Source organism: Schistocerca serialis, chromosome 9, assembly GCF_023864345.2.
Source record: "Schistocerca serialis cubense isolate TAMUIC-IGC-003099 chromosome 9, iqSchSeri2.2, whole genome shotgun sequence".
Classification (NCBI taxonomy): Eukaryota; Metazoa; Arthropoda; class Insecta; order Orthoptera; family Acrididae; genus Schistocerca; species Schistocerca serialis.
Window position 1 is genome coordinate 161,765,041 of NC_064646.1, and position 12,582 is coordinate 161,777,622.

The 12,582-nt window shown below is 41.8% G+C and overlaps 1 protein-coding gene across 1 annotated transcript in view; it reads left to right on the top strand.

Moving 5' to 3' along the window:
- LOC126418874 (uncharacterized) overlaps window positions 1-12,582 on the top strand; it is a 69,204-nt gene that overhangs the window by 31,987 nt on the left and 24,635 nt on the right. Inside the window, exon 9 of the mRNA XM_050085874.1 lies at window positions 8,871-9,040. Coding sequence (XP_049941831.1) covers window positions 8,871-9,040 — 170 coding nt within the window. The remainder of the gene's footprint in view (window positions 1-8,870; window positions 9,041-12,582) is intronic.

Sequence of the window (12,582 nt, forward strand, 5' to 3'; positions counted from 1 at the left end):
TGGCACTTAAACAGAAAGGACACTGGCCTTGTTTCCCAACCTGCCCACTCTTTCCCTGAGGTGTTCCATCACTCACTTACCATTGAAGCTCCCAGTGACAAACCATCCCACCCTCTGCTCTTGTCCAGACCTCTCAGGAAGATCAGCGACAGTTCCATCAGGCAAAGCGTCCCCTGCTAGCTCATGTGTACTTCCAGCTGTAGGCAATACTCAAGCCTGTTTTAACACATAATGGGACAGCTGTGTAGCCAGTACCAACTTTCGCCATCTGCCCAGAGATTCACAACCCCACCACCATTCGCCAGTCACAGAAGAAGGTGCAGCACTATCAGGGGACTACCGTATTTACTCGAATCTAAGCCGCACCTGAAAAATGAGACTCGAAATCGAGGAAAAAACTTTTCCCGAATCTAAGCCGCACCTGAAATTTGAGACTCGAAATTCAAGGGGAGAGAAAAGTTTAGGCCGCACCTCCAAATTGAAACAAAGTTGGTCCATTGTAATATGAGACACAATTTAGGTCAAATGAATGATGATATAGCTACAGTAGTTTGGTTCGAGTCATAAACTTAGCAGTTAAGCTTTACCAGGTAGCCATTGCTATGTGTCAGGCGCTCCATCCTTATTTATACGGGTATCCTTCCTTTTTCACGTGCTTCATCTGGTTTGAATTGATTGCTTATTTTTCTTTGATCTGATAAGTGCTGTTCTCTTTGTTATAGGTGTTTACGTCACTCTAAGCTGAAAATTGTACTGTGTCATGCATTGTTTGTCGCATTCTGATAATGAGTGTTTACGGCCTGTCGCCACTCGTGGCATGGCTTGCTTTTGCGCACACTACCGCCGCTTACAACTTGAGAGAGAGAGGGAGAGAGAGAGAGAGAGAGAGAGAGAGAGAGAGAGAGGGGCATCGTCTCATTAGCTACAATGGCAAGAGACTGCTATTTGTTGTTACTTACACTGCTGCTTTCTTTGATAATGATCAACAAGAATCAAATAATAGACTGTGTATGATAGATGATGTTCTGAATGAGAGTTTAGCGAAAAATTTTCTCCGTTTGAAAATCTTTGCAGACGCCTCTTTAGTACATTACATTCTGCACAGAAATTAGTCATCTTAGATTTAAAAATCTAGTCAATTGCCGTGCTTAATTTCCTGTGTTTGCTGTTGTCTCACTCTAGTTTCGTAGTTTATTAGGCAGACAGGATTTAAATGAGATAGCAGCAAACACGAAAGAATACATGGCAAAATGTTTATATTCGTATTATTCTTATGGTGAAGAGAATACTGCATGTGATTCACAATTCGTAAAAGTTCCTATTAGCAACCATCTCTTCTCACAGGTAGGAAAAATTCAGAATATAGCGTTGGCCATATTGACAAACATCCCAAACAGTCTTGCCATTCAGATTTTCGTAATACATTGAAATGCTGCTACATTCGAAGATGAACAATACGGAATTAGTATTTACTTCATTGAATAATGTATGAAAATGCAGTGATCGAACCTCGGGGCGGAGAAAAAAGCTCATCTTCCACTTTTTTTTTTTTACCGCGGATGGTGTAACACCATCCCAAGAAGTGGAACTCACTCAATACAAATGATCAAAAAGTACACAAGCTGCCTCTTATAATAAAATCTCTACTGTCTCTCATTTCATATGTAGAATATGTTGGTGTAAGAGGTATAGGGAGAGTTCATATTTTAAGAGCAGTATTTCAAATGCTGGATGACTACTTTTTAGTAAGGATTTGAATTTGTGTGCTTAGTTTTATGCACTGATATCACCCAAACACCCCTTTTGCGTAGCAGTTTCTTTGAAATTTATTTTTTCTGCTGACTGGACGCAATACATATCCCAAACTATCAAATGGGGTACCTTCCTTCATGGTGATCTTTTTCCATTTTCCAATCTGTATTTGTGCTGTGAAAGAGGTGATTGAGAGTACCCGTGTTGAAAACCACATACCTTACAAATACAGCTTCAGAAATCTAGAAATTTTTACACTCAGTTCCTAGCACATTTACTTCTCAGTTGAATATGGTATCAGCTATAAAAATCAATTTCAGATGAACTAGAATATACAATACCAAAAAAATAAGAGTGTACTTTCTTGTCTGGAGTCTGAGTGACACTCTGTATCCTGTTGCAGAGTTTTTTAACAAACTGTCCAAAATAGTAAGGAAATAATGTGGAATCCTTCACAGATTAGCAAAAAATTTAAAATGTACCTTATTAGTTGTATGAGGGTTGACTGAAAAGTAATGCCTCCACCTTCATAACTCTTCAGCAGTTGGCAGCATTGGTATGCGACAGGTACTGGCTTGTCCTGTAGCCCCTTCTCTACAGCTCCAGTTGGCGCAAAGCTTTAGCATTGAACGGTTGTGTTGTTACAGTGTAATGTATGGAACCCTGCATAGACGGTCGGTCAATGCGATTTAAGCAATGTGCAGTCGTTGAAATCTTGACAGCAGAAGGTGTCACCCCAAAGGAGATTCATCACAGAATGAAAGCAGCTTATGGTGATTGTATTGATGTGAGTACTGTGTGTCGGTAGGTGAGTAAGTTTAAAGATGTTGATGCGGGAACATCTGTCCTGCTTGACAAGCAAAGAGTTGGACAGCCTGTGACAGCAACCACTGAGTTTCACAAGCAAAATGTTGACAGATTGATTCAAGACTATCGTCGTATCACTCAGAGAGAAATTGCAAGCACAATCGGCATTTCACAAGAATGTGTGGGTCACACTATTGCTTTGCTCGGCAAATCACATACTTCACGTACCACCACAGCAAAACTTCAGAGACTGGATCTCACCACCATATGGCATCCTCCATACAGTCCAGATTTAGCACCATCTGACTACCATCTGTTCCCAGTAATGAAAGACTATCTGTGGGTACATCATTATGCTTCTGATGAAGTCATTGAGAGAACTATGAGACTGGTTGCGGAAACAGTGTTGACTTCTTCCGTGACGGCTTCAGAAAACTTGTTCATCGTTGGCAGAAATGTATCCAATTGGTTGGTGATTATGTGGGCAAGTGAATATTGGTAATTAACGATCACATTCTAAGTATTATTTCTGCATTTGATTTATTAAAATATTCTCATCCAAACCCCATTAATAAAGGTGGAGGCATTACTTTTCATTCAACCCTCATACATTAATAGCTAACCATGGTATACGGCTAACATCTCGACCATAAAACATTCTGGATCCTCTGACAACCCTACCACAACAAAGGTCAAAAATTAATTGATTGTAGTGTTGCTCACACTGCTAAATATTGCATTTTCGGGCAACAACAAATTTATATTATGTGGCAGGTGTCATTATAGCACAGTTAATAAAGTCATTTCTTGAAATAATGGATAAACTAGGCACTCATCTTTTCGTGTTTCTCACGCTGGTCTCGTTGTGAACTCATGGCTCAATTGTCGAAAATGTAGGTAGTGATGATTCCAAGCACGGATGCAAAGAGGCCTGGGTGTTGTTCTGCGATATTCAAAAGTTTTATAGGTGTGTTTCATAAACCATTCTTGAAGATTAAACTTTTGCAAGTTAGCACAATGGTGGTGTAAAAAAGTAATCAGCACTCCGAATTTAAGTTACACTTCCTTTTTATTACTTTTGTTGCAACATCACTTCACAATATAAAACATAATTGAAAATATCTTCCTCACTGATAAAGTTCACATTTCATAAACTGACTACAATTTGAGTCTTTTCAACATGATGACCGAGACTTGATTCTCTAATAACCGCTTACGCGCCCATAAATCAGAGTTACAAGTACGTCGAAGATCATAGTGACAAAGAATATTATCACTGCAAAAAAAAGAATAATATCATTGCAATATAAACATATCAATGTATCAAAGTACCTTTACATTAATGAAATCAAATCTGAATGTTGTCACAGAAATATGTTAACTATTTTACAGAAACACAGTAGAATAATTCTGGTATCGAGATGTTGAGGTGAGGTTCCGTAATGGTTACGTAATTCAAGTACCATTACAATCCCAAGATTGATCTGCTGCTTGAACTTTGAATACAAGTAATCAGCAAGGATGGCCCAAGACTTATTTTCTGACAATAATCTTGCCTGAGACTGTGGAGGAGCAGACACAGGTCCAAGGCAATGTCATGAAATAGGGAACCTGTCCTTAAAGGCAAAAGAATCAGCAATGAACATGGCATGAGGACGCAGAAAGTACACAGAACTCCCATGATAAATAATTAAAAATTATTTCCATTTATTAGTGGGCCCACCATTATTTATAGGGATAAACGGTGGCCATATCCCTTGGCCCAATATTATGCAGTCAACTTCTCTCACATACGTGTCATTCACTCAGCCAACAATGCGCCGGACTGTTCAGGCTCTGTAAGGGGCACACAAATACTTGCTTCATACATTTATCTACAGCCCACCTGTACATCTGTAGTCTGCAAACCATTTTAGTGCATGGCAGAGAGTAATCCCATTGTATGACTTATTCGGGTGTCTTCCCATCCCATTCACTTAGAGTGTGGCAAAAATTATTGTTCAAATGCCTCTGTGTTTGTGCAGTTATTAGTCTAATCTTGTCCTCACAAACCCTAGCAATAATTAGGGGGTTGTAGTGTATTCCTAGAACCATCATTGTTCTTGAAACTTTGAAACTAGACTTTCTCTGAATAGTTTACTTCTATCTTCAAGAGCCTTCCAGTTCTATGACGCTCTCCCACAGGCCACACAAACCTGTGACAATTCATGCTACCCTTCTCTGTATAGGTGGATATGTTCAATGTCCACTGTTTAGTCCTATTTGGTACAGGTCCCACTCGCCTGAGCAGTATTCCAGAATGGGTCACACAAGTGATTGTTAGCTGTCGCCTTTGTAGACTGATTGCATTTTCCCAGTATTCTAGCAATAAATAAAAGTCTGCCACCTGCTTTATCCATGACTGAGCCTACCCAGGTATTTGTAGTAGTTGGCCAATTCCAATGAGAACTCATTTTACATTTCTGTACACATTTATACCAAGTTGCCAATCTTTGCACCACTTTGAAATCTTATCGAGAATGACTGAATATTTATGTAGCTTCTTTCAGACAGTACTTCACTACAGGTGAATACATCGTCTGCAGAAGTCTGATATTACTATTAACATTGTCTACAATGTCATTAATGTACATCATGAACAGCCAATGTCCCAATACACTCCTGGGACATACTTAAAGCCACTTCTACATGTAACAATGATCCCCCATCTGAGATAACATGCTATGTTCCCTCTATTAAAAAACCTCAATCCAGTCACAAATTTTGCTTGTAACTCACATAATCATCCTGTTGACAATAAGTATAGATGTGGTACTTTGCCAAATCCTTTTTGGAATTAAAGAAGTACTGCATCTACCTGACTGCCTTGATCCAAAGCTTTCAGTATGTCATGCGAGAAAAGTGCAAGTTGGGTTTCTCGTGATCAGTGATTTCAGAATCCTTGCTGGTTGGCATGGAGGAGGTGTTTCTGTTTGAAATACCTCATTACGTGTGAGCACTGAATATGTTGTAAGATTCTGCAACAAATGCTAGTCAAGGGTTTGAACAGTAGTGTTGTGAATTACTTCTACCTCTCTTCTAATGAATGGGTGTCATCTGTGCTTTCTTTCAGATCTATGATAGATTATAGTTAGGAGAGGGGCTAAGTCAACTGCAAATTCAGTGTAGAATCTGATAGGGATTCCATCAGGTGCTGAAGCTTTGTTCAGATTTAACAATTTCAGCTGTTTCTCAACACCATTGACAGTAAAACTTATTTCACTCATCTCTTCAGTCATACAAAGATTAAATTGTGGCAGTTCTAATGGGATTTCTATCTTAAAACTACATATGGAAACAGTGTTAAGAATTTCATCTTTCACTTTGGCGCCCTCACTTTCAGTTCCTGTCTCATTTGCAAGCCACTGGAAACTAGCTTAGGGGCCACTAACAGCCATTACATATGACCACATTTTGTTTGGGTTTTTGAAAGATCATGTGACAGTATTCTGCTACGGTAGTCATTGAAGACTTAACACTTTGCTATCTTTACAGCCACATGTATTTCATTCAGCACCCCCCCCCCCCCCCCCCCCACACACACACACACACACACACACACCTGTCTTGCACCGAAAGTTTCAAGTTTCTCATTGAAATATGTACGCCACTGCCTTTTTTTTTATCTGGTTTACTGAATATGTTTATCTTTCTACTTGTGTTGTTTGTACTTTGGTAATAATTGTAGGCACAACCATGTCATGGTCACTGACACTAGTTTCAGTGTGAAAATTGTCAAAGAAGCTGGGTCTATTTGTTATACATATCAAAAGTAGCTGCTGATGAATACATCTGTTAGTCACACTAGTGCACAGAGGAAGAACATTCTGTACTGTAAAAACAAAGTTAGATTTCAGCTTGCATATTACTATAACAACATTCCTACAACACTAGTAACTCCTAGAAATTCTTAGCTTCATGTGAATATTTCAGAGTGTCCACTCTTAGCTTTTCAGAGTCTCTAGATCTGAATCTGCATGAAGTATTCGTTGTCTTTGTACCAGAGCTGCACTCGGGTGGAAAATATTTGTCATCTTATGTCATTTCAGAGTTCAAAGATCTTGCTGCATCTCACATTAGAAACAATTAACGGAAAAAAACCTTAGAACTCTTATTTCGTTTCCAAGCATACATTCTACACTCACTTCTGGGTAAAAATGAAAGAGAATGAAAAACTTTAACAGTAGTTGTTACACACGTCATGGCAAAGTATGACCTAACAAAGGTAATGGAAATCACAGTATTAAAGACACATAATGTGTGTCCATAGGAAAATGGTCTGTATTGAAAAATTGTTATCACGATCTATCCCTTGGCAAAAAATTCAAGATTAGTCCCCCATTCAGATCTCAGGAAGAGACTGGCAGGGGGAAGCTGTGTATGAGAAAAATCTGTGAGAAATCTGAATGTGGTAGGGAAGCTAGAAAATCTGAAAAGATAAATGCAAAGCCTCAGTCTAGATATAGTAGGAGTCAGTGAAGTAAAATGGAAAGAAGATAAAGATTTGTGAGCAAACACACATAAGTTAATCCCAACAGCAGCAGAAAATGGTGTAATGTGAGCAAAATGACTTAATTTATTGATAAATTAAGGCTTACTATCATGTATAGATATGGGTGTAGAGGCAGCTATAAGCTAATGGGGTACAACACTGCTATATTTTTTTTACCATGTAATATTTTGTTATATGAAACATAATGTACAAATAGCTATAATTCTTCTGATGACATCGATTGCATGTTAATGCTGATAAATTAAGGCTTACTGTTATGTGTAGATATGGGTGTAGAGGCAGTTATAAGCTAATAGGGTACAACATTGCTATGTTTTTACCATGTAATATTTTGTTATGTAAAACATAATGTACAAATAGCTGTAATTCTTCTGACGATATCGATTGCATGTTAATGATGAAAGATGGATTTAAAAAAATAAAAAAAGTAAAGGTCCATTATGAACAGTAGGATTATAAGGTGTACTCAGCAACAGATATATACTCAGATCATGTTTTAGTAAAGATGAAGAGTTGACTGAAGTTTAAGAGAATTGCCAAGAAGAATAAATATGGAAAAAAGTGGAATACTGAAGTTTTGAGAAATGGTGACTGCTTGAAGTTCCCTGGAGTTGTAGATACTGCAGTGATGAATGTCACCATGGGAAGTGCTATTGAAGAGGAATGGACATCTCGAAGAAAAAAAAAAAAAAAAAGGCAATCACCGAAGTTGGACAGACAAATAGAGGTGTAAGGTAGGTAACTTACAGAACTTTGGATAATAGAAGAAATACTTCAATTGAAGTTAGACAAAAGAAGAAAGTACAAAAATGCTCTTGAAAAGCAGGAATACAGCAATACAACTTACCGAAGAATGAAATAAATATGAAGTAAAGGGAAGCTAAGTTGAAATGGCTGCAGGAAACGTGCGAAGAAATAAAAAAAGAAATGGTTGCCAGGAGGACTGTTTCAGCATATAGAAAAGTCAAAACAGTCTTCAATGGAACTAAAAGTAAAGGTAACAACATTAATAGTGCGAGAGGAATTTCACTGTTAAACATAGAGGATAGAATGGATAGGTGGAAAGGGTACATTGGGTTTTCGCATGAGGGAGAGGCACTGTCTGCTGATATGAATGTAGAAGAAAAGGGTATCAGATTGGAAGACAATGGGGATTCACTATTAGTCAGAGTTTAACAGACCTTTGGAAGAATTACTGGTGAATAAGGCAGAAGGCATAGACAACATTCCTTTGGAATTTCTGAAATTACTGCATGTAGTGGAAAACAAATGATTTTTCAGTTTAGTGTGTAGAATCCGTGAGACTGGAACATATAATCAAGCTTTCTGAAGATTATGATCCGCAGAATCCTGAAGATACCATAGATAAATAAATGCGAGAAGTATTGTGCAAGCTTAACAGCTCATTCATCAAAGCTATTGGCAAGAATAATGTATATTACAGTGGAGAAGAAGATTTAGAATATCGTGCTAGATGATGGCCAGAGTGGCTTTAGGATAGGTAAAGACATCAGAATGGCAGTGCTGATGTATTTAATAATTGAGACAAGACTTAAGAAGAATCAAGATACTGTCATAAGGTTTGTCAACCCAGACTCATTATAAGATTATAGTGTAGTTTCATAATTGAAGTAGGGGAAAAAACCATCCTTCCAGAAAGTGCTAAGCATGAACATAAATGCTAACCAGTTTTTGCAGTCATTGTCCAGTTTGTGTTCCATAATTCCATGGTTCTTTATTGTTTTTGTTCTCATTTCAGGTATGAATGTCATTGCTGGTGCAATTAGTGACAACACTGTTAGTTGTACCTGCTGCAGATCTAGTAAGGATAACTCAAATGAAAATGAAAATCATTCAACACCAGACGTCAGTCACAAAGGATCCTGTTGTGTAATGTTATGTTTAAAAACATTTCATGAGTTTCAAAAGGTAAATATACAGTTACTCAAAATAAAAGCTATCACCTCTGTTGTATTTAAATTCACAATATGAAGGAGAATCACAAGAGATATTAAACTGCTTTTGTAGACAACAATAACTTTTGTGTATCAATAGTGCTAGTCTTCTTGTGTGATGTTAAACACGGGAATTGCTTTACTCAATTTAACAATGAAAAAAGCTCAGAATGAAAATCTACATCAATAAGAGCATTTTGCCATGAATTTTGATATAATAATTACATTTCCAAACACTTACTCATGCCTTATCGTGAAATGTTGCCCTTCAGCATGCAATGTGTGTGTTTCTTGTGTTAACTAAAGTCCTTCACATTGGTCAGTTGCAAGAGTTTGATTGTAGAGTTGTGATGTAGTGGTTAATGAATCACACTATTTCGTCACTTTATTTATAAAACTGATACTTATGACCCATGACACTGAACTAGAAGTGTACATACGTACTCACACACTAAGCAAAACAAGAAACCACATTTATTGTCAGGACACTGACTGGTCTGTTCATGTTGACATACACACTGCATCTCTTAGTTTCTAGTCCTTTACAAAGCTTTTGTGCAGAAATATGCTGTGTCATGGAGACTCCATGATCAGTCTTCAGCATGACAGATTATGTGTTCACTATCAGTATCACAGAAGTGTCACAATACCATGCCGTACAAGATGATCAGTGAATAGACATACCACTCCCCCCTGCGGGTTCGGGGGTTAGAATAGGGCCGCGGTATTCCTGCCTGTCGTAAGAGGCGACTAAAAGGAGTCTCAAACGTTTCGGCCTTATGTGATGGTCCCCTGTCGGGTTTGACCTCCATATCTCAAAATTTTTCCGAAGAGCGAGCCGATTGGGGAAGGGCGCCTTACTTGGTGCACTGTGTCCGTGTTGTGTTGAGAACATTCGCCATCTTATTCGTCGTTGCATTGCAGTCTTGCCCGCTCTCCATCTCTTGGGCATCGATGCGCCCCTGCGTGCACTTTCTGCCAAGCACTGTGCGGGGCCATTTTCTGCACTGACGACGCCCATGGACCACATGTCACCTAACATCCAGCACGGTAGCCAGTCCGTTGTGGTGGGGCCGCAATGTACCCTCTTGGTTGTAGCCCCCTGACAACACAGGGATCGCTCTACTGATGCCTGCGCCGTTCACTCCCCACGTATGCCAAGGAGTAGATGCCCATCTCCCTGGGGCATCAGGACTCCCGGCAATGACCATCCTGCCAGGTGGCTATTGCTGTGGCTGGGTGGCGCCCGTGGGGAGGGCCCTTGGTCGGAGTAGGTGGCATCAGGGCGGATGACCCGCAATGAAGCGTGGTACATCATCTCTCGCTGGCGGCCAGCCGCCAGCAGTCTCTAAGCGTTCTCGGGCTCAATTTAATGCTCAGAAGTATGATCCGAAAACGTTCCCCTCCCTGGCCACGCCGTGGGAAGAGCGTAAGTCTCAGGATGGAGGTAACAGTTATTCGCCCCGATTCTTAGTTTGCACGAGAGCTGATGGGGAGTCTTTTCTCTCCACAAAGCCTCAGTTCTTCGTCGAGCATTTAGAGGACAAGTTTGGGGAGGTGGAGGGCTTGTCTAAAATGCGCTCTGGGTCAGTACTGATACAAACGGCATCCTCCGCCCAGTCCCGCAGGTTACTTGCTTGTGACAAGTTGGGGGATGTTAACGTTTCTATTACACCACATAAGAGTTTAAATATGGTCCAGGGTGTTATTTTCCATAGGGATCTCCTTTTGCAGTCTGATGACGAGCTGCGCGCCAACTTAGAACGTAGAGGTGTTCATTTCGTCCGGCGCGTTCATCGGGGTCCGAGGGACAATCAGGTTGCTACCGGAGCCTTCATCTTGGCCTTCGAGGGTGATACGTTACCGGAAAAGGTCAAGGTGATGGTCTACCGATGTGACGTCAAGCCCTATATCCCTCCCCCGATGCGGTGCTTAAAGTGCTGGAAGTTCGGCCATATGTCTTCCTGCTGCACTTCCAGCCTCACATGTCGCGATTGCGGACGCCCATCTCATCCCGATACTCCATGTGCCCCGCCTCCCATCTGCGTCAACTGCGGGGAGCACCATTCACCTTGCTCGCCTGACTGCAAAGTCTTTCAGAAAGAGCGCAAAATCATGGAATATAAGACCCTGGACCGGCTGACCTATACTGAGGCCAAACGGAAATATGACAGACTCCATCCTGTGAGAATGACATCTACTTATGCAGCTGCTACAACAACTGTGCTAGCTCCATCAGTTTCGAGACTTCCAGCCAGCTCGATAAGCAGTAAGACTCCTCCTGCCCCCTTGCCCTTGGGGGGCTCTACCCAACAGGTTGCTCCTGCACCACCTACCTCAGGAGCAACCTCCTCCCACCCGTCGGGGACATCCGTCCCCGCTTCTCAGCCGGAAAAGCGTCTAACTTCTTCGACTACTCTCGCCCGTAAGAGTTCCCTTGGGACCCTCCCTTCCCAGGGTTCCACCAGCGGGAAGGATGACGGCCACCAGTGGCATAAGTCCTCACCAGCGGCCGGGCGTAGGGCTTCACGATCCTCCTCTGTCCCGGAGACTGAATCGGTGAAGCCTACCCAGCCGGTGAAACCCAAGGTTCAGCGAGAGAAGTCCAAGAGAAAGACCTCTAAGGCCAAAGAACTTGCGGTGGCACCAACCCCACCGCACCTTTCGCGCTCTGCGTCTGAGGATGACGTCGAGATTCTAGCGTCCGCTGAGGACCTTGATCTCGCTGGTCCCTCAGACGCCATGGATGCCTCTCGTACGGGTACTGAATCGGTGGCAGTGAGTGAACAAGCGGCGTAAATTGCCTTCCCAGTCCTTTCACGCCTTTCTCAGCCATGGACAATACCATCCTCCAGTGGAACTGCGGCGGTTTTTTCCACCATTTAGCTGAGCTCCGCCAACTTCTCAGCCTTCGCCCTTTCTTCTGCATTGCTCTCCAGGAAACTTGGTTTCCAGCGATGCGAACCCCTGCCCTCCGTGGCTATCGGGGTTATTACAAGAACCGAGCAGCTTATGAAAGGGTGTCTGGTGGCGTCTGCATATATGTCCTTCACACTCTGCACAGCGAGTCTGTCCCTCTCCAGACGCCTTTAGAGGCTGTCGCTGTACGCGTATGGACGCCACAGGCTATTACCGTCTGCAGTCTTTACATTCCACCGGATGGTGATGTCTCGCAGCATGTCCTGGCTGCACTGGTCGCCCAATTGCCGCCGCCTTTCTTGCTATTGGGCGACTTCAACGCCCATAACCCTCTGTGGGGTGGGTCAGTGGCCACAGGTCGAGGCGCCATCGTTGAACATTTGTTGTCGCAGTTCGATCTCTCGCTGTTAAATGATGGCGCCTTCACACACTTCAGTGTGGCGCATGGCACCTACTCCGCCATTGACCTTTCCATCTGTAGCCCTAGCCTCTTACCGTCTGTCCAATGGAGTGTGCATGACGACCTGTGTGGTAGTGACCACTTTCCGCTCTTTTTGTCACTACCACAGCGTCACTCTTCTGGGCGCCCTAGCAGAA